Genomic DNA, 22,227 nt, shown 5'->3' on the forward strand with positions numbered 1-22,227 from the left:
TAGAACATAGAATTCGCCTCATATTGCCCACGGGCTCTGCCAGCGATGTAATAAACTCTCATACACACATCCATTTCATTTGTGTAATCTTGGTAGTTTTTAGTTGGTAAACAAAAATAACTAAAATAAATACATTATTATTGAACACTTACTGAAAGATGGAGGCGTCAACTGAATTTGTTAATTTCCGGTTAAGTGATGACAATTTCAAACCACGCTTGTTGGCTCCTCTAATTTTACTGCAAAGTGGTTATCACATCAAAATACGTCATAAAAGCACATGGGACTCAGATCCACCTTATCACAAACTCACGTTTGATTGCATAAAACATTAACAAATGGCCTTTTCGTTCCCTTTGCTTTCAATTATTTTTTTAGATTTAAACAGCAAATCCCAGAGCTTAGCCGATTTAAGTTTCAGGCCTAAACTGAGTACAATGTGGGCCACTTCTTTCACTATTCAATTTATATGTTCCTGTAGCTTGATGATTAAAGCCGAGTCTTCCATAACTTGAGGTTAACGTGAGAACAGCAGTTGAGCACAGTAATATTCACTCATTCGAATTCTTTTTTTTGTTGTTGGGATGTCCGTGTATTGAGCCTTTTAGATATCACCCGAACTTCCTGAAACAATTGCCAGCCATTTTGTGGCCAAATGTCTCACTCATGCCTCAATGTATTGCTTTTTCTAAAGACAAATGTGAGGCCAACGGTAAAATACCTCCCGCAATATTGTGCAAAGTGTGTTTTCCGACTTTGGTTTGTTTTGATGTGTTTTGTCTTGTTCTGTTGTTTTTAACTCTTCATTTAGGTGACATATCATTGATTTCAAGTCGTGAAAGACGACTTTCAGAAGGTAAGCCTGGAGTAAAGGAGCAACATTCTGAATTTAGATCGCATACGCAAAACATATTTACGTTTTATTACCTTCATGTCAGTTTACTCTGGAGCAGCAAGCAGAATATCAAGTATCACTCACCCTGATTGAGAAAAAAAAAGAGAATATCTAATTTCAGATGTAAGCCAGCGATCTACATGGGGAATGTTTTAAAATGATTGAATTTTGCAAAGTTCTTAGCACCATGCGTTTTAATTAGAAAACTGGGTGGAAGACCTCGCACCTCTTTTCAAATCCATAAAATCTCAAATGGGCATAAAATGTTCCCTATCAGGTGCCGGCTTCTTTTTCTAGTATAAGTCATTTTGTGTTTATGAAAAGTGGTACATAAGGGGAAGCTCGGTCGATTTGAAGCAAAAGACCTGAACATATTTTCTCAAATCCACCTGTTCACGAAAGAATGAATTAATTCTGAGCCAGGTTTCCTGTGAAGATTCCGGCTTAAACAACTGTCTAAAACTGACGAATATACATCACGCTTTTGAAATCTTTTCCCAGAACCTATCGTTTCCGATTTTCCAAAATTATGTAAGTGAAGTATCAAGACCAACGTCTTTAAAACATCATTACTGACATGGGAAAGACTTCCCATTTCTTTTTTCCAAAAATGGAAATTCACAGAATATTTTATATTTTATATATTTTATTTTTTATATTTTCACTTCTTTATCAAAATGGGTCATTTTACGTCGATAACAACGGTACATTAAAGGGAAGCTCAGTCTACTTGGTGCCAGAGGACTATCCATGTTTTTTCTCAATACAGCTTTCAACCAAATAATAAACCAATTTTTGGTCACTTTTCTTGTGAAGATTACGGCTGTCTTAGACAGCCGTATCTTAAACTGAGTGGTATACATCACGCTTTTAAAACTATCAGGTCTGAACTCGTCTTTTTTCATTTACTACAATTGTAAACTTGCAAGACTTAGCCTGTTTAAAATGTCATCACTGTGAAAGGGAAAACTTCCTTGAAGTTTTTTTTTTTCGCATTTGAAAGATGAAAAGTTAAAGAAAAACTACCAGCAAAACTAGGCCGCATTAATACTCGCACCATGCATTCATGACAAAAAAAATAAAATACGTAAGTGTCCATTTACCTTTCAAAGTTGAGTTTCTTCGGTGATGGAGTAATTTTCTATTGAACTTAAAGCGTGAGAGGCGCACAGAAGGCGCAAAGTGCTAGTACTGTTTTGGCATACTATCAAAACATACACGTATCCAAGCGTTTGATGACCAATTGTCAAGGCTATTGGAACAAAAGGCTTACTAAAAGATTGTTATCTTTTAATCAATTACTAATGACAAGTTTTACTTTTAACTAAAATTAGCACAAACCAGCTGAAACCATATGAGAACAGAATTAACTTTATCCCCGGGGAGACTCCATTTATCATCAATCACTTTTACCTCGTCCGATCCCATATATCTATTTTACCTTATTAAAGCGGAGCTCACAAAGCCAACCATACCTACAAAATTTGCTAACTCATCAAGCCGAGAAAATTCATATGACCGTACTACTGGTGGAATCAAATTTGAAGTCATTCAAATAATGTGCAAACATTGACCCATATATCTCTCTATTCATCCGCTTTAAAAACAATTATTGCAAGGTTTATTTCGTTGTTCGATCTTCTCTTGAAAAATGGAACTTTCTCAAAATATCAAGCTTTGATGGCTTACTGCGCAGGACAAAAACTGTCGGATTTTCATATGATAAAGTATGTTGTGTACAAATTGCAAAAGGCGGCGCATGTAGCATACAAGAGAGAAAAACAATTTTTTTTTCTCAGGATCAGTCCTGAGTCGGACTGAGTTTCTCTTACAATAAATGCTCTAACCCCCAAAAATGAGGCTTTCTTGCAATTAATTAATGTTTTGCATCGAGAAGTTAAAGAAAACGGGTTTTTTGCTGTCCATCAGGCGCCGAGCACAGTCACAATCGACAGAGTTGTGCTGTTGTTCTTTTCGCGCTAAGCGCGTGTTGCGTCATCCTCGGAGACTCGGGCTTTGAGTCGGTTTCAAGTCAGGGCGAGAGGCAGGTAGACAGGATGGTCTACCTAAGGTCTCTTCTGTCACAAGGAGTTCGTGGAGTTGTTGCTAGCACTAACGATTGAGTTTTATCACTAGCGATTGATATTTTAGCACTAATGATTGAGTTTTATCACTAGCGATTGATATTTTAGCACTAACGATTGAGTTTTGTCACCAGCGGTTGATGATATTGGCACAAATGGCTCCCCATAAGAAGTGGAGGTTTAGTCAGAGAAACCACTTTTCCTGTTCCAAGCCTCTCATGGCTTTGTCACATGTTTCCAAGGCTCCTCCTGGTTTAACATATCAAAGCGCACGCAAAAATGCCAGTTACGCTGGCAATAGGGGGAGTTCCGACTCGTTTCAGCTTTATTCTTTAAAGGCTTGTAAAAGCCAGGGGTGATAGCTATATCCCTTTTAAATTGGTTAAGAACTTAAAATTTGAAAACAATTAGCCTGTTCCAGGTGTTTGGCCAGTAAAATCGAGCACAATAGTGAACAGCACAAAGTGGCAGCAGAGCGAAAATAGAATCAAGGTTTCCACTTTTATCCAACTCAATCCAAAACCTCCTTCCTCTTTTCGCTTTGCCGCTACTGTCGCTCAGTTTAGCATCATGCTCCATTTTTCTAACTAAACTGCTTGAACAGGGTGTAGGACATGCGTTTCTCTTTCCACAGGAAAGTTTGAAAAATGTCAGGGAGAAGTTGACGGGGGTTTAGCATTAATAATGAGTACTAGACCCCTTGCTGACTGGATTGCGTCACACAAGGCCTCATATTCTCCCGCAAGCAAAGAATCACTCGTGCGGAAACGGTTATCCCTTTACTGCCTTAGGGAAATGCCAAATTTTTCTAAAACGAGAACGATGAACCTTTAGACCACGTATAATATATAATTTCAAAGGTATTTTCAGGGGTATGCTTTAACGACACAAACAGGCGAGGAGGATGTAACTAAAAATACTGAGTTTTCAAAGCGAAAAATTAAAAAAAAAGGTTGAAATTTTGTTTGCCTTATACATATGGGGTATATACTCAAGAAGCTAGAGTTGCTCTCGGCTACGTCTCGAGCAACTCTTACGCATCTTTCGTGCTCTCCAAACTTCCTGCTTGCTTCATATCTCGATGAACGCACAGCTGACGTATGAAACAATTGTTTTATAACATTTTCAACCCGATGGTTTAAATGTTGTGAAAGGGTCGATAATCGCTCTGCTACGCTTCAGCGCGTTGATAAATTTATTTCAGGAAAACATTTCGCTACGCTGTAAACGATCTTGTCTTAGATTGGTCAAAAACTGACAGGTGAATTCATGCGTGTAAATGAACTTTATTTTCTGATTGAGTGCAAAATTCTCGAGGGATTTGTTTGCTGACGTCATGGGCATGCACAATAGGAATATGAAGCACGCTGACGCAATTGAATTTACGCGCTCTTATATTAAAACAGAGCTAGTAGTCAAATTCAATTGCGCGAGCGTGCTTCATATTCCTATTGTGCACGCTCATGACGTCAGCAAACAAATCCCTTGAGAAAAAAAATTTCCATCGGGATGAAAATGTTATAAAACAATTGGTTCATACGTCAGCTGTGCGTTCATCGAGATATGAAGCACTTGAGAAGTTTAGAGAGCACTCAAGAAGCTAGAGCTACGCCTCGAGCAACTCTTATGCATCTTTCGTGCTCTCCAAACTTCCCGCGTGCTTCATATCTCGATGAACGCACACCGACGTATGAACCAATTGTTAAATAAACTATAGCTTAAATTGTAGCTCCTAAAGCATTGTTTGTTGTGAGATATAACCTTGACCAATACAATAAAAAGACAAAAAGACAAAAAGTTGAAGGGTGGTATATCAAGTGTCATATTGGAGGGGACTATGCTTTTATGACCTCAATATGCCCTACGGCACTCTTTGGCATTAAAGGGGATCATTATACTGAGGGTCTGCTGACAGACTACAGGCTACCAAACAATCCTTTACTTTGTTTCTTGATTCCTTAGTTTTATTTGGAACTTAATTTCCAGATAAAATCGTTATAAATTAATTAAGGTGATTTTAAAAATTTTTTGGATTCATGTATGACCAGCCTGACTTCTTCTGATGATGTGTTATTTCACATCCATTTTTTTCCTGTCAAATTTTCTTATAATCCTGATAAATAATTTTGAGGCCATCCACCCTAAAATGTAAAAATCTTCATGATAATTTTCAACCTGTGAACTGTTTCAAACTGGTGCAATTCTTCAAATTCCTGGCTTGAAATTTTTGTTTTTCAGTATTTCATAGCAGTGTTTAGAAGGTCTTGGACTGATGCATTCTTGCAATACAGGGAATTATGTAGTGTAAGACCAGCTCTTGTATGTGTCCACCCAATCATTAGCAAAAATCCAGTCTGGAATAGCTTGAATGACTTCTTTGAGGAAAGGTGAAGATGACTCTTTACCGTGAATATAATGAGCTGCCACAGCAAAGTCCAACAAATTGCTCTTGGCCGGGAGGTGTCTTTTTGGCTGAAATGATATTTAAATTAAAAGAATCTTGGGATATATTAGCCTGAGAGCAAGTGCTTGCTATCAGCACTGCAGGAGCCACGTTTCTCTGCCCAAGGAATACTTGAGACAGGTCAGGGAGGGGGTTCACCAGGGCTCAAGTCAAGTCACCCAAAAGTCATGTTGCTCAAAACCAGAGTAAAGTTGCCTGAAACTTTTAGTCTTGTTGCCAGAAATCCTGAGTCATGTCTCATGAGGAAACAAATACTGAAAAGATCTAACTGACAGACTCTAAATGGGTAATGAAGTTGAGAAATCTTTATCAATAAAGCGCTGTTTGTTCCTAATAATACCATGAAGATGATGATCAGAAAAGAAATATGTTCTAGTGATGACAACAAAATGAAACATTGTTCATTTGATATGAACTTGTTTTGAACTCACAAACGTTTTGTGAATTTGAGAAATCTTTATCACTTATGCAGTGTTCATTTCCACCAAAACCATGAAGACTTTGACTAGTACACAGAAAGCAATCATTTAGTCAGAACTGAAATATGTTTGAATAATGACCCTAAAAGCATTGTTTGTTTTTGTAACAACAATATGAAGCATTCGTCATTTCTATAACGACAAAATGAAGTCTTGCACTTTTTAAAGGGTGTACATTTCTACAAAACTGTGGTGCTGTGTTACTCAAGGCCTCATATTTTCCTGCAGGTGAAGAAACACTTGTGCCAAAGCACCTATAATAAGGACCTGCTTACAGACTAAGGTTATCAATTTTCAAACACCAGATACTAATACCAGTAGTTTATTTTGTTATTGTATAATCTAACTGACAGAAAACACTACAATCCTACAAACTTAATATTTTATTAAACAGCAAGTGATGTTCTTGACAAGGAGCAACTCCTCAAAGCAGTAAAATACTTATCATTAATAAACTTAATTAAGCCCACCACAGTCTAAATCCTAGCTCACCACTGACACAATCTCACTGCTGTCTCCACAGTTCCTTGAAATAAGTGATCTTCAGCAGTAACTCTCTTTCAGTATAGCTTTCTATACAGTCATTGCTCCAACAAAAACAACTACCCCAACTACCACATAAGTGAGTCTTTATATATATATATATACACAAAATGTTCTGGAACATTTCAGAAGCTTACAAAGTCAGACAACTGCAAGGCAGTAGTCTGATTTGTAATCACGAGTATGATTAATACTGTAATTGTCTGACTCACCAGAAGCTCAAGTGATAGTTCCCAGGGCCCCACATCAGTACCATGAGAATAGTAAATAAAGTACACAACCCTGTCTCCACCATCTTGAATTGGTAAAAGGGGACCAAGGGAAGAGGTCAGCAAATCTACTTCACTAGCAGGTGATACATATACAGCCATGTGATCAGGACCTAAGGCAGTTAGAAGTCAGACACTAGTGAGATATGAATGCATGACATGATAATGTAAGGAGAAATTAGATGCTGATCACTTCAAGGGGTCAAAGGGTTAAAAGAGAGAAACCTGACCTGATATTGAGAATTTAAATGAGTAAACTTGATCCTGTTTCTTCCTATGTAGCAATTTCACTTCCATTGGAGATGTTTTGACTTGAGGTGGAGGACCAGGGAGATACCAAGATTTTCTGATTGCAAATATAACACTTCACAGTTAAACAGAATTATAAATTTAACTAGACAGTAGTTTTAAATATTCAGAATGGTAATTAAATAAATTCAGAGTTAAGTTCATGCAGGATTCTTTCTCTATATATAGGATCTATGGAACAAGTATAACAAATCACCCAATACATGTCACAAACTAAATGCTATAAGGATGTCGGATTAACAGTGAAAGAAAAAAGTGTGATGGCTCATGGTACCTATTGTTTATTGTAGCTTTGTTATCAAGTAGCCATGAAAGTGCTCCTTAAACATTCAAGGATAGGTGAGCAAAATAAATAAATCACATATGGCATGAAAGGAAGATCAACACTTAATAGATAACAGATGGTCCCCATTTCTTAGCCAGTTGATTAATTAAGCACACAGAGCTAATGATTTGCCAGAATAATTCTTTGCCATTTTCTACTGACCCCTCCCATTCCAGAGTTAAAGCAAAGCTGTGTATTTTCTGCCCAACTTGTCTAGCGTATTAAGTTAGCAAAGCCTGACAGCTTGTATTCTATTCCATACTTTTCTTCGATGAAATTCCAGTGAATTGGCCATGCAATGAATAACCAGAGACCAATCGAAGAACATTGAATGAGCAAGTACCACATACCGCACGAGATGCCTCAATGGCAAGTAATAAGGAAAACCTCCATAAACTCCGTCCTGAGGTGCAGGCAAAGCCTTTTTAAACATGGGTATATCACTGAATGGCTGTATGCCAAGATAGTCTAGTGGAGTGATCCAGGCACCTGCATCTTGTTGAACCACTTCACCAGCATTATTGTAAAATGTTCTTGATGTGTGCTGCATGTAGAAAAAATGTTGATGAGAGGTTTAACTGAAAAACATCTTTTGGATGGCGTCATCAATGGTGTGAACATACCCACTATTTAATGGTCTAATAAATGGTTGTGAAAATGTGCACTACAGTGTGAATTTAGAACCCTCCAAAAAGTAATAATCTATGCTGAAAGCTTGAACAATTAAAATGCAAGCATGCACAGTGTCAGGGCTTTGCAACTTGCATTTTCAGCAAATCCTGGTTGGGGAAGTTGAGACATGTTTCAAAAGAAAAGGCTTCAACTTTGTTTGAAGTTGTTTCAGGTCATTGTAAGAATAAAGGAAATGATCATTGCTTAGGGAAGTTCTTGATTATCAAACAAATTCTCCTTGTCAGTACTATGGGAAATGCAAAGAGATCTGGTGCAAAGGCTTAAACTTTTTATATGAGAACCTCTGATCTGAATACAATTTTTGTCTGTTTATTCTGCTCACTTCAATCTGGAGACTAGCATACTATTTGTTTGTTCACATTGTCTTGTTACCGCCAAAATTGGCTAAAACAGTTACCGGTAAATTGGACAAAACACACAAATTAACTGAATAGGTTCAACTGGTAAAAATGGTCAAATCAGCTGAGTAGGTTAAACTAAACAAATTGCACAGATATGCTAGATTTGTTTCAGTGGTTAAAATAGTCAAACATGCTGATTTGCTTCCACTAGAAAAAATGCAAAAACTAGCTGAATTGGTTCAACTAGTTAAAATAGTTCAATTAGCTGAAACAGTTGGTACAATCCTGCAGGCAAATGATTAAATGAATTGATTGAATGAACTTCTTCTTACCTGAAAGAACACCCTTTTAGGGCACTGATTGATGGCTGAGTAAGGAAATGACAGTCCTGAGAGCGATATAACCATTCCTACAGTGGTAACAAACAGAAGAAATATGGCTGGAAGCTTGAGGTTTCCCAGAACATACACAGTGCTAACCTAGAAAAAAAAAAGGTAAATTTAAATAGAAGCATATTAGAACTTTGTGGGAGATGTGTTGGCCAAATGGTTAGCTTGCTGAACTCTGGCTTGATAGGAGGTCTGACTTTGAGACCTGGCCAGGTCATTAGGTTGTGTTATTGAGCGAGAAACATACCACTTTCTCAGTGCCCCTCTTTCTCTCTCTCTCTCTCTCCATCCAGGGCTCAGTTGTTCAAAGCTGGGTTAAGATAACCCAGGGTTAGTGTGAAATCTGATTTCAGATCATTCAGGAGAATTCTTTTTGTCTACAATTTGATGTTGAATGCTCTAAAAAGTATAGAGAAAATTATCCCAAAAAAAAGGCTTTTAAACAAGTGAATAAAGAAACCAAGAATAAAATGTAAACCTACACTGTATGTTAGCACTAATCACCTTTCAAACAATTGGACCCAGAAGTAAGAGTAGGTACCAACCAAGTTTGTCAGGGAAGCCTGATAAAATTCTGGGGGGGTTATCCTTGTGATGGACTGGCATTCCATTCAGGGGGGTTGCTTGGCTCAAGTACAAACTTTCCCTTAATTATCTTCTTATCAGAATTTTAACAGTATTTAATCAGCAAATTGATTGAATTTCACTGAGCACACTCACCATATAAGAAGTCAACAGCACAACTCCAAAGGCACACAGGACACTTATAAAGACATCTGGGGGTGTTTGTGTTCCAGCTCGACCCATAATAGGCATAAAGACGTCAAATATAGCAAATGTCAAATACATACAGAACTGAACAGGTACTAGTGTAGCTAAGAGATACATAAACAAAAACGCTCCAACATTTTCATGACTTGTCTTTGCAGTTAATACATTGTCCCATATAACAACTTGTATAACCAGTGGAAAGATAATGAAGAGCAATGGTAAATGTGCTGAAGCCAGGCGATAATATGACATTATCAACATGACTATTGTCCAGACAAGGAAAGCAGCATAAAATGTTTCTACTTCTTTCTTCACAAGTTGGTTAGATATCCTTTCCTTGAGAGGAATGTTGTCTTCTCTCTTCTCTAACACAGCTTTTTCCTGAGGAAAAAAACATTGAAAACACTATCTTTTGGTAAATGTAATTTCCATCTTCATTTTTGGATCTGTGACTAGTCCTCAATAAATTTATAAGATTTTTGAAGCTGATGCTGAGATGCAGTATGGCAAAGTATCCCACAACATGAAAAAAGATGCAGTCCAAACTTAAACTGGTAGGAAATGCTTGTACATGGCCCATTGTTGTTGGTTTTTTTTTTTGCTTGATTTGACTTTTAACCTGTTCCACTTCACTGGAAGCATAACAAGTGTGCATAGCCACTGTTCTCCCTTATTTTAAGTAAAACAGGTATGTTAAATTTTCAGACCAATCCTTTAAAATGTTGAATTTTCCAGAATATCAAGTGATTTTAGGCAGTAACAAGAGGTGCTACTAGTGATGAATTTTACCAGTTACTACCTGAAAAGGAGGACACTACATAGCTCAGTGCTACAAATTCTACCATAAGAAACTGAAAGCAGAGTTCAAAATGAAAATATAAAGTTTGGTTCTTTGTTCTTTTCATATGTTGTTCTTTGTTCTTTTTTCTTGATTCTTTTCATATGTTGAACAATCAAACCAATAAATTAAGACATTGATAAATCTTTAACCTTAACCAAAATTCACTTTCAATGGAGACAAATAATGAGATTCAAATGAGTGCAAACAAAGACTTGAGATGATCAGTTCACCACAAGTACATTATGCAGACCAAAAAGGAGGCAAAACAATATTAACTTTTCTGTTGACCCATTAACCCTTTAGGGAGACTAGCATCTCATTTCTCCCCATGCTGTCCAGGTGTTTCAAAATGTTTTGAAGTAGGCATTAGATGCAGCAAAAGTATGTGAGTGGGAAAAGTTGATTAAAAGGCCAAAAGGTAATTATTTTGACCAGAGTAACCAGGGACATGTTATCAAGTATGCAGTGAAACTCTGGCGGTCAACAGCTTGTCTTGAGGTCCGTGACTGTCACCCCTCAGATCAAATATATTGGTCATAAGAAGAAAGGAAATTGTCAAATTTTCTTTGCTTGTCACTAAATTGACAACTAAATTGTGTCTACCTTTGCCACAATAGACTTCTTAATGAGAAAATGAACCAAACCAATGCCCAGAAGAGATGGTGCTGTGTATAATGCCAAGAGTAGGTAGGGTCGGCAGTACCAAGTTAGTGAGTGACCTGAGTACGTCAGAAGGACACCTACAGCCACAGAAAATGATGTTCCAACTATCCATGAGAGAAATAGGATGAACAGAGAGATGATAAGGTCTCCTACACCAGATGTGAGTCTTAATACTTTGCCAGATGAAAAACAACAGTTAAAAAGAGTGTTAAGGACAGCTTTCAATTGCAGTGTACTTTAAGATCCACAATCTTGTAAACATTGTATGACATCCCCCATCTATGCCATTTTCCCTATCACAGTAGGAAACTGGCTTAACAGAAAATTGAAAATGTTGACAATTTTATCAACATGCATGGAAACAATGAACAGAATATAAAAGCTTACCAGTCCCAAAAATGATCGAATCATATTTTACAAAATACTCTAAAAGAGTTGATTAAAAAAAAAAAAAAACACCTATTGTTACCTTGTTTATTTTGTGTAGCTTTGATTTTTTTTTTAGACCACAAAACTTTGATTAATTCACACATGGAAAAGAAGATGTACTCAGGTTAGCTCTAAAGCCTATGCTTTCATAGCTCATTTTTAGCTCAAAATTTAGAAAAATTATGTAGAATGTTAATAATAGATATCTACTTGTAGATTATCCCTTACCCTCCTCAAAGATGGTTCTCTTTGCTGGAAAATGAAGGAATTTTTTCATAAGACAAAGAACTGCCACAAAAGCCGATGTCAGATTTATCACCAAAACAGTTCTTTCAGGGTAATGTATCATAAAAATTCCCAGGAAGTCGAAAACATCATGGAACCATGACGATACTCTCCAGGGTCAGCCAGAAATGGTGAATTAACTATGCTCTTGACCAAAGCCAGTATGTTATCACCAGCATGCTGAATAGAGCCTGGAGTAAAAGCAGCTGGTGTATCGTAATTTGTGTGATAAACATAACCATTGGCAATATAGGGAAGGTCCATTCCTACACATCAGAAAATTATTAGTATGCTAACCAGATTGGTTCAATGCAAAAGAGATTTCACTAAGATTACAATCAATCAGTCAATAAGGTAATCAGTGAATAATGAATTGATCAAATACTAACCAGTCATTCAGTCAGTTAAGGAGCATTTCATTCATTCATTCAGTCGGTCAGTCAGTAAGTCAGCCAGTCAGTCATTCAATCAGTCATTCAATCTGTCAGTGTGAGTGAGTAATTCAGTCAGCAGGTCAGTAAGTTGTTCAGTAAGCCAGCCATCAAGTTGTTTATTCAATCATTCATTCAGACAATCAGTCAATAAGTCATTTACTCACTTAGTCAGTCATTCAGTCATTCAGTCAGTCTCTAGGTGTCAGTCCATAATTCAGATACCTGGTACTTAGCCAAAGTCCCTGTAAATCCTGAAATCAGTGTCACTAGGTATGATTCCACTCTGAAAGAATTCTTGGCCCAGAGCTTGTGCACAGGGGTGTGGGGCTACCTCTGGATATGTCTTGATCAGCCAAGGATGTTCAGGACCTGCCTGAAATAACACTTCCCTTCCACCTGGATTGAAAAGATAAATCAACTAAAATCAACCAAAATAATAACATAAAGATATTACAGGAGTATAAGTGGGTAAACAAAAATTGTCAGGAAAGTCTGATGAAATGCTGGGGCTAACCTGTATTATGGACCATTGTGAAATAATTTAAGTGAATTTACTGGATTCTCTAGGCACAGTGGCACACCATGCCTTGCTTTACCCTTTCCTAGCTTCCCCTTTCTTTCTCACTTTTGCCTCATGCCCTTGCATGGCTTATGCACAGCTCACACTTGTTTTCATTTTTATATCCACAGATTGCTCAAATATCTCTTCCAAACATTCCTGAATTGAAGAAATCTGTCATAAATTTTAAGTGTTCATTTGAACACAGTTCATCTAGATTGTTCGATACATATTATTACAACTGTAATATATCCTGCTAAAATGGCAATTTTAAATATTTTATGTCCCTGTCAAAGGACAGTCAGTGGAAAAAGTTTCAAGCCTAACTCTTCTACTTGCCTCTAAACCAAGGCAAATAGTTGTGTCATTTTTCCATTCTTCCAAATTTTGCCACTTTATGGTACTGTTGATATGGCTTCACACATAAGCCCATGAGAATCCATGATGCACGCAAACATTTTATAATTCTGTAACATGTAAGGCCACATTACACTGCCACTCTCTTAGTGACCATTTTCCCATTATTACCAAAGCCACTGAATACATAACTTTCATTTTTCCTTTTCGTATTTTGATTTTCTTCCCCTTCTAGGCAAGTTTGAACGTTACTGTCTGTAAGCAATAGGGATCATTTGGTTTTTTAGCAGCCATAATCTGAGGAAATTCCGACAAATAACAGTGAGGGCTTTGCCATTCATTCATCAACATGACTGAGTGGTGTAAAAGGCGAGTAACATGTAAGCAGCTGATTAGCGATATCAAACACTCGTGAAAAAAAAACGTATTTTTTTTTCACCTGTGTTGTTATTGCTTTTCTTAGGGCTGGAAATCCCTATATAACACTGCAGTTTATGTAATAAAATTTATTAGCAAGCAGTTGAATCGTCGCCATCCATATTCGAAGTGAGTACATTATGAGATAAACAGCAATACTCAATAAGAGTAGCATATTTTAATACGAAAAAAAAATGGCATAATGTTGCAACCGGAACTATTTGATGAATGGAAATCTATTGGGGTGTCTACTTTAGCTGTGCTTAACAATGTTGCTCTTGCTTTAAATTTGGTAAATGGCACTTCCTGTTATGTAACTAATAAATACAACTGTAACCTCACCTTTTTTTTCCTCCTTCACTTCAAAATGTTTCAGCTGGGTAATTGATTGGCCAAGTAGAGGAAAATTAAAAAAAAAAAAAAAAAAAAGAGCTTAATTCTCATTTTGAGTTCCTTACCCTGTACATTCTAACTAGTATTGATATTCTCCACACTGTTACCCTTACATTTGGTACTGACAAGGAGAATTTGTTTAACAATCAGGAACTACTTAAATTGGTGATTATTTCCTACATTCTGATAACCTTTACATTTGAATCAAGGTTGATACTGTAAGGAGAAATTAGAAGTAAATCACTCTTAGGGGTTTAAGGTTAAAGTTCATCTTTGAATACTTCCTGAAGGAAGTTTAACCTCTTTATACCAGTTGAAAATCTTGCAAAATATGAGAGTGGCTACAAACAAATGTTAAACTTTTGCTACATGAGAGAGCTCATATAATGTACTGTAAAACAAAACCTTGCAGATGAATATAATCAATACTTTATATGATGACATACATGTATCAAAGCACAGCATTACCCGCAATACTTCAATTGTTCCATTCTTTAGTTAGGCTTGTTTCACATGGACTGATCATTTAAGTTAAGTCAAAGTTTACAACATTAATTTCACCATTCCTGCAAAACTCAAATACCTCAATCAGTGGAATATTCTTCCCACAACAACGATATTGGTCAACAACTACCAACAGATTGTACCACTGGCTTGATAAACATCCTTTGTTGTAACTGTCAGATGCTTGCTTGTCAGCAAATTCCTCTGATGACAAAGTTTCTATAAATTCAAGGACTTTCTCTTGTACTTGCCAGTCAAGGGTCGCTCCAAGAGCTGGTGAGATCAGTAACCAGGCAACAGGAGAGTGCCCCTTTAACACATTGTCATTGTCAACGTTGTGAGATGACATTGTCAGTTTTTGTTGAAAATGAACTATGAATTCCTTAAGGTCCAAACTCACTGCACTTGATGAAAGGGGGGACTTCTTGTCTTACATAGATAAACAAATTCTCAGCACTGAATTAAAGTACTTTATGAAATTACAGCATTTCTAGCTTTAATATTATGGCAATTTTGATAAATATATGTTAACAACTTAGCTACAGTTACTGAGATATATCATCCAATTTCATGGGCCCACTGGGAACCATTGCAAGACAAGCTGACAAAAGATGTCTGGCTTTAGCTATGCTACTGCAAAACGTCCACAGCCACACACAAAGATGAAATACATGCACTTCCCCACAACCTTCACGACAAGTTCCAGACAATTTTATATCTGGACTGGTTGGAAAGCCTGATTGAGAACTCACTATGAACAAAAGGTTACAAATAGATTGCAGGACAAATCATCCTAGAACTGGACGAAACACAAATTTACTAATGCTTAGACTACATGACAAATCTGCCAAAATTTTATGAGTCAATTTTCAAACATAGACACATTTTTGTAGGAGGCAGAATCATTCAACAAAACAGGCAGGAGTCTCCACACAACACTGACTGAACACTGACAAGAGACACTGACCATCATTTTAACTAGAAACCTGTTCTATATTTAACCTGAGTCTAGTACAACCAATTCATTTATGTTAGTTCATCAAAGCCACCAACCTTCTAGTTACTAGAATGAATTACCTTTAACTGATATTCAGATTCATCATGACAGCATCCCTTCAATCCATACACAGCTCCTGAGATATAATCATACATTCCTACCACCTCACTAGCAACCACTGACACTATTGTATCCTGGAAGCCATACAGAATGGAAATCTTCCCACATAGATCAATATCACTGTGTTCAACATTCTTTGAATGTTCCTCATCAGTGCAGAGAACGGACATCACTGTCTCCAAGTTCAGATTTAGGGTAAAAGTATTTGAAACTGGCCTTTGGCTGTAAATGCCATCCTTAACCAGAGTCAAAGGCTTTATTTGCAGCTCTGTCTCAAGCAATCTCTCTAAAAATTTCTTTTTGCCAACAAAATCACCCTCCTCAATGCTATATGCATGAGGAATGAGAGGTGCAGTTGAATCCCTGAGGTTTGAAATATTGTCACTGTTTAGCCACCAATCACCATTACAGACCAAATCGCTTTGCAAACTTTCTCTGCCATATATACCATTAACATCCACCTTGGTTTCCAACTCACTTAGTACATTGCAAGTTGGACTTAACTTTGATTCTCTGTCAAAATAATCTGAGACAACACAATGTTCAGACTCTGAAGATTCATGTCACTATCCCAGTGGGATGCTCTTATCGATTTACTTAATTTGCTATTAACAAAAGTCTCATTGGAAACATTTGCTTCTTCACAGCTAGATTGCTGGAGGATACCTCTGTTTTGTGGTTCTGCTTCCACACAACAAACATTGTTTCGAGAAGAATCAGTACTTCTTGTAGAAGAGGTCTTGTTTAAAGATTGTGTTTTAATTAGTCTTGAAAGTTCAATATTTTCCGCACTCTGTCGTTCGTTTGCTTCTCGTGCTTTATGTTTTGAAGTTACGCGATGTAATTCAAATTCCGGAAGAACTGAAGAACATGATTGTTCAGGTGCTCTTCGCGATTCCATTCGTGAGTCTTCTCTTGATTCCAAATGATGAGTGGGTGGATAACATTCTCTTCTCGCACAATTCCACATGAAATTCCACATCATGGTCCCAAGATGATGACATTGTGGAATAGAAGAAGGCCCAATTTGGGGAATATGGAAGGGCCTCAGTAGTTTCTTGGTTGCACCCGTGTCGACTGAACTGACCTCCTTGTTATAACCTTGACTATTACGCTTTACATCCAGGAATAAAGCAGAAAATTGTATCGTATTTAGTGGAAACATTTCCTATCAATGCCAGCAACAATTTCTGCATGAAACGTCCGCCATCTTGAACATGAGTATGCTACTTGTCAGCAATTAAAACCCAGCTGCGCATATTCAGCATGGAGCTCGGCCCAGTATTCTCCGGGGCAATCGATTTTAAAATGTTTTGAAACTCTCACTTGCGAGATAGAGGGTTTTCCTCCTCAGAAAATAGCACTAAAAACATGTTTGACGTGGCTTTAAGTAGTGCTGGAGAAACTATTGCCCTTGCTACATCATTTGATGAAAATTATCCACCAGAAAATATCATTGATGGGTAAGTATTTTACGTTCGGTGAAGATCTTACCAAACATTTCAAATTTCGGAGCAACTTCAGAATACCCCGCAACTTGGACATAGTTTGAAGCTACACTGGTTTGCAGATTTAATGAATGTAACCGAAGAAGTTACAATTCATGGACCCAACGTTTCGACACTCCTGTCTAGTGCCTTCATCAGGGGTGATCTGAACGCTGCAACAAGAGGTCCTTTTATATGATCACTAATTAGCGGCCTTTTTTCTGACGAGGTGTAAATAGGCGTCAGGGAGCAGACCGCCATCGTCACGATTTAAAGGAGCGTGGGCGGAGTTAATGTGCCAAGCCTCCAAACAAAGGCGCTGGTGGTAACGCCGATTAGTAGTGATAATTTTAGAATTATCCCACCCAATTGTATGGTTGGTTAGGCAAGTATGCTCCGATAAAGCTGAATTTTCCTTTTTGCAAAGAAAAACCGCTTTTTGGTGCTCTTTTAACCGTGTACCAAACTGGCGTTTGGTCTGTCCGACCCCGCAACTTATTTACATGTTATTGAATAAGAATAGCGTCTATTGTGTTATGCCTCGATCTTCAAAGCCTCCCGACACATGTAAATGAGTTGCGGGGTATTCTGAAGTTTAGCCCAAATTTCGAACAAGCAAAGTTAATTGAGGTTTTGATAAGGACAATTAAGATATTTCAAGACCACTTCCAATTTATCTGAAGCCCAGTAATGCTATGCTTTTTGAAATTGCTAAACTGGTAGACCATGACATAATCATTCTATATATACTATAGTGAACATTTTTACGATAGTAGTTATCATGGTAACCCGTGGCCCTCGGAATGTGCATGACCTGTTTATTCTGAAAAAGCAAGATTTAAGAAAAGAAAGGTATCAGGAGTAACGCAATATTTGCAGATGCTTGCTTTTATCTGTACTTGGTAATGTCACACTAAAGTTGAAAACTATGTTAGCACCCTGCAAACTCAAACTCCAAAGGGAAACAGAAAATGGTTTAAGTTAGGTGATATTTAATGACAGGGTAAAAATTTCCACACAGCCCCATACTACATTATGCATTCAGTTCTTGGATAGAGAAAACAATGACTAAAACAATACACTGCCATTGGGAAAACAGATTACAACAGTATGGGGCTGTGTGGAAATTTTACCAATGACAGAAAAAGTTGGGGTCAAATCCAGGGAAAATTGGATCTTCTTTGAGTTAGTTTGTGTAGTGTATTGCATTACCTAAGCATTACTATAGTCACGCTATATCCTGTAAGACACGATGGGTACATGATTGTAAAAGTACATTCCTATGTAAAAGTAGTAGTACTGATTCCTAGTATTGTATTGTGAATATAGCTTGTTGATTCTTTAATAAAACTCAGTTGAGCAATAGCAATGAAAGGAGTAACTTGACTGAGTCTAGACGACACAACAGTTTGGGTTTCAAGTTAGCAGGGTTTTACTTTATTATAGTACATTTCAGTAATAAGTAAATGAAAAACTCTAAGGCAAAGGTTGGTGAATGATACCTTTAAGATCATGAGCTGTCAATCAGTTTATCGCTAAAAAGCTTGTTTAGAATCAACTCAAGTCCCCATTTAGAAGTCTTACAGCCAAAGTGAGAGGTCATGCAAAGCAGCTTAAATTATATATGGTCACACTCTTGCATTTTCAAACAGGGGTCTTTGTATTTCTGTGAGTCTCAAATTTTACCATCTGTGACTCCTATGGCTGCACCCTGATATTAAACAGAATTAATTGTCTTTTTATTTTGCTCCATAGAAGCCTTGATACTTTCTGGCCAACAACTGGAATGTTTCCTCAAGAATTCATCATCACCTTCAGTGCATTAATGAGCATTGGAAATATAAAATTCCTATCTTCAAATGGTGAGGATGATGGTGGAATATCTTGAAATTGTGTTTAGTGTAATGTAACATGGGCATTATCAATTTAATGGTTTGTTTTTTTTTTTTTTTTCATAACAAAGAATAACTCTATATTAGCGAGTGGAGTGGTATGTTGCTTGCACCAATCAGATCCCTGCATTAGGGTATGTAATGTATCTCACATCAATCAGATTGCTGCATTGGGGTATGTATCTTACACCAATCATATCACAACATTTTGATATCTGATATCTGATGTCATGGAATTAGGGGGCTGTGCAGAAAGAATGACATTAATCAAATATTTTGGGCTCATTTGATAAGGTCAATGGTTTGTGGCCTTTGCAAGATCCTCATTGAAAGGTCAAGACTTCTTGTGATATGAAAGGTTTCCATTTAACTTTTTGCATCATTTTTAAGTTAACAGGTGTCTTTTCCACCCCTTTACTTACAATACACATGCCAAACACATACCATGAAAACAACATCCAAAATCTAATTAGAACATGCCCAATCATTGCTCTACATGAACATTAGGCAATGCTTCACATGCTTGAATTGTACTCCACCCATCAAATTCCATTTTGCTGCATTAGACTTTGCTCCATCTTGTGTAATTTCCTTGTTAATAACCTGCATTTTATTATGTATAGTAACAGCATTGTCTGACAGAGTTTCAGTTTGCTTTTCACAGTAAAATTACATAGAATGATATTTTTACAGCAACTAACTTTAGACAAATAATTTTGATATTCTTTCTGGTAGAGAAACAGCAGTATTAGCATAGTCCCTTTTGCAACCGTTATTTGGTCTCTTGCCAAGCAATGTGCTCTCTCTTCAATGAAGAATAGATGGTGTTGTGTGACAAAATCAAACAATGGATGTTAAGGAGACAACAGTATAAGCATGGCACCACTGCATTCTATTTTTGCATAGAAGTATTTAGACCATAGAAACAACAGACTAAAAACTACCCGTGTGAGTTCAGGTAAATTAGGTTATTTTTTCTTTCTCTTATGGAGTTGTTGTTCATCCTGGTTAATTAGAGGTAAATGGATATCTAAGCATTAATTTGTCTCACAATGTAAAGTAAGGCTACCATTTATAATACAATTGATAGCCTGACTTAACTGTAAAAATTTAATTAAGAAAAAATGATGAACATGATAACAAAATAATTAAAACAAATTTAAGCATGATTTTGATCACCGACAGCACAGTACAATGCACATTGATATGGTCCAGGCCTGACTGATTGCAGAGTGTGGTTGACTGTAGAGTTTAAGACTGACAAATTCAATGAAACATGCTTGCAATTTATTAATAATGTGTAATTGTTATCTGTGACAGATTACGAACATTTAGAGGGTCAGATGCAGAGAGATGAGATCAAGGTAAGTATTTAGAATTCAGCAAATTGAACCCTGCTTCAGTGGTGATTCAGGTCTAAAATATATGTATCTGGCATTCTGAACCATGTGTTTGTTCCGATGGAAAGACTTGCACTTTCAGTTGAAGTTCCCAACCCCATCCAGGTATGGTTCAAATGCCCTCTCTTATATGGACAACAGTCAAATGCTCATTGGTTCCTTGGGGGAGCAGGGGGGGGGGAGAGTTGTTGAAACTTAATTGATTAGTGTATAAAAATACAAATATTCAGTCCAAATGGTGAATGTAGGGCTGTTACATTTTAGTATTATTTGTATGTTTTTCCTTTGCAGATTCCTGTTACATCAGCATGTCATCTGAGATTTCTTATCAAAAGTGGATTTGACCATTTTGTTTCCATTCATAATGTCAGTGTTGATGGCACAGCTGTGCACTGAACTTCAGTCTCTACATTCAGACAAGTTGTGAATAGAAGTAAATACATGTACATGAATGAAGCAAGTAATTGTAGTTATCTCTTAGCAGAAGGGTGTTGACTTCTGGTTACAGTTCTATATGGGTGTAATGTAAAACCTTGTGGTTTTTGTCACTGTCCTCTGGGAATACTTGGTTTAACATTAAGTATTAAGTGTAGGTCCTCTCTGGAACCTTCCCCCCCCCCCCCCCCCCCCACTTGACAGAAATAAAAGTTTCTTCATTTTTTGTTTATTATCATTGAGAACTTTTAGTATGTTATATTTTCCCCATGTGTAGAGACATGATTAAGTTATTAGATGATATTACTGTGACCTTCATCCTGACCATTCCTTACAGCAATTCAGATATTTATGTAGACGGTTAAAAAAAAAAAAAACAAAAACGAAAAAAACAGACCAAGAAAAAAAGGCGAAAAAAGAAAGTGAAATAGTAAACCCTTTTTCTTGGACAACATAGTTGTAATAATTGTGTCCACTTTAGGGCAAAGGGAATACTTTTGTATATTTATTTATTATTAAAGAGAAAGTTAAAGCAAAGAGAACTGTCACTATGGGAAACAGATCCAGTGACAGTCCCACAGCAACGGGCCAAACTCTGAAAGTCAGTTATTTTCTGCTCATCAAAGGAGTTGGTTAAAAGTTCCACACTCTACCATGAATGTAACAGCAAGTGCATTCATCGTTCTAAAAACACCGCGCGTAGTGCATTCCTCGCTCTACAAGCTCCGCGCGAAGGGCGCAATCAACAAGAGTATTCCTCGTTCCACAAAAAAAACCCTCCACGAAGTGCTCAAAGAACAAAAAATTTCCTCATTTAAAAGTACCGCGCTGGAGGGCCGGGAGGAATAAATTAACTTAATCCCTACCTTTTTTGGCGGCATTCGTAAAGAATTTCATTTTAAAAAGAAAATTTGTCATCTACAATTTGCTATAGATTGAAACTTCTACGCACATTTAAAGAGTAATGATGGATTTATTGGGATGAAAACGCAACTTTGTTTAAGGAAAAGGATGGACAGTTTTATTGTTATCAAATAACAACCAAAAGTAAGGTGAACTCAGTTTCTAAAACGACGCACGTGTCAGAACACAGAATACACGCAACGTGAGCGGAGGAAAAAAAAAAGAAAAAAAGGAGTCCAAAAATTGTTGTCCAAGAATGCCTTAGTCTTCCACCTTGGAGGGTGCCTTGTGTGCCTAAAAATTGAAATTCAGTGCCTTCAGCAGCTTTTTGGCCACAAAGATCAACAAAGAACAACGGCCATACCAAACAATCTTTTTAAAGACACGTCTATAATGGTAGGTAAACACAACTGACATGTATGAGTGACGCATGTCAAGAGTTAAGGTAAGATTGTCAATTAGCTTTTCACTACATGCAGACAGCTTATTTAAGGCAGCTTTGAAAACTTCTGTACCTCCGCTTTCAAAGAAAGACATTTTCCATGAAAT

At 37.1% G+C, this 22,227-nt stretch overlaps 2 protein-coding genes and 1 pseudogene across 3 annotated transcripts; 1 reads left to right on the top strand and 2 right to left on the bottom strand.

Annotated features, from left to right (window-relative positions):
* Positions 1-4,912: 4,912 nt before the first annotated feature.
* LOC149037486 (endoplasmic reticulum metallopeptidase 1-like) lies at positions 4,913-11,239 on the bottom strand. The gene is made up of 7 exons (XM_089187851.1): positions 11,007-11,239; positions 9,512-9,943; positions 8,735-8,881; positions 7,719-7,912; positions 6,965-7,080; positions 6,678-6,847; positions 4,913-5,451 (listed from the first exon to the last, which is right to left on the bottom strand). Exons 2-7 carry the CDS (start codon positions 9,821-9,823, stop codon positions 5,275-5,277), a joined length of 1,116 nt encoding a protein of 371 aa, XP_089043977.1. The 5' UTR covers positions 9,824-9,943; positions 11,007-11,239; the 3' UTR covers positions 4,913-5,274.
* On the bottom strand, positions 10,992-14,918 carry LOC149037487 (endoplasmic reticulum metallopeptidase 1-like; annotated as a pseudogene). The gene is made up of 5 exons (XR_016180761.1): positions 14,524-14,918; positions 13,890-13,923; positions 12,437-12,610; positions 11,724-12,046; positions 10,992-11,239 (listed from the first exon to the last, which is right to left on the bottom strand). The product of XR_016180761.1 is annotated as an endoplasmic reticulum metallopeptidase 1-like (transcript).
* A 1,921-nt stretch (positions 14,919-16,839) lies between these two features.
* Positions 16,840-21,132, top strand: LOC149037488 (intraflagellar transport protein 25 homolog). Its single transcript, XM_089186334.1, has 7 exons — positions 16,840-17,024; positions 18,804-18,910; positions 19,028-19,074; positions 19,676-19,793; positions 19,857-19,898; positions 20,261-20,304; positions 20,632-21,132. Exons 1-7 carry the CDS (start codon positions 16,933-16,935, stop codon positions 20,734-20,736), a joined length of 555 nt encoding a protein of 184 aa, XP_089042460.1. The 5' UTR covers positions 16,840-16,932; the 3' UTR covers positions 20,737-21,132.
* Positions 21,133-22,227: the final 1,095 nt, after the last annotated feature.

Source organism: Pocillopora damicornis, chromosome 11 (genome assembly GCF_964200805.1).
Source record: "Pocillopora damicornis chromosome 11, jaPocDami1.2, whole genome shotgun sequence".
Classification (NCBI taxonomy): domain Eukaryota; kingdom Metazoa; phylum Cnidaria; class Anthozoa; order Scleractinia; family Pocilloporidae; genus Pocillopora; species Pocillopora damicornis.

What these genes read in the sequence shown, in the direction of transcription:
- LOC149037486 (XM_089187851.1), bottom strand. Translation starts at nt 9,823, where the DNA reads ATGTTGATAATGTCATATTATCGCCTGGCTTCAGCACATTTACCATTG. An exon ending in CCATTGAGGCATCTCGTGCG is followed by an intron (nt 7,081 to 7,718) that starts GTATGTGGTACT and finishes ATTTGCAATCAG; the next exon opens with AAAATCTTGGTATCTCCCTG. An exon ending in ATTTAAATTCTCAATATCAG is followed by an intron (nt 6,848 to 6,964) that starts GTCAGGTTTCTC and finishes TAACTGCCTTAG; the next exon opens with GTCCTGATCACATGGCTGTA.
- LOC149037488 (XM_089186334.1), top strand. Translation starts at nt 16,933, where the DNA reads ATGTTTGACGTGGCTTTAAGTAGTGCTGGAGAAACTATTGCCCTTGCT. An exon ending in CCAGAAAATATCATTGATGG is followed by an intron (nt 17,025 to 18,803) that starts GTAAGTATTTTA and finishes TTTGCTCCATAG; the next exon opens with AAGCCTTGATACTTTCTGGC. An exon ending in TGCAGAGAGATGAGATCAAG is followed by an intron (nt 20,305 to 20,631) that starts GTAAGTATTTAG and finishes TTTCCTTTGCAG; the next exon opens with ATTCCTGTTACATCAGCATG.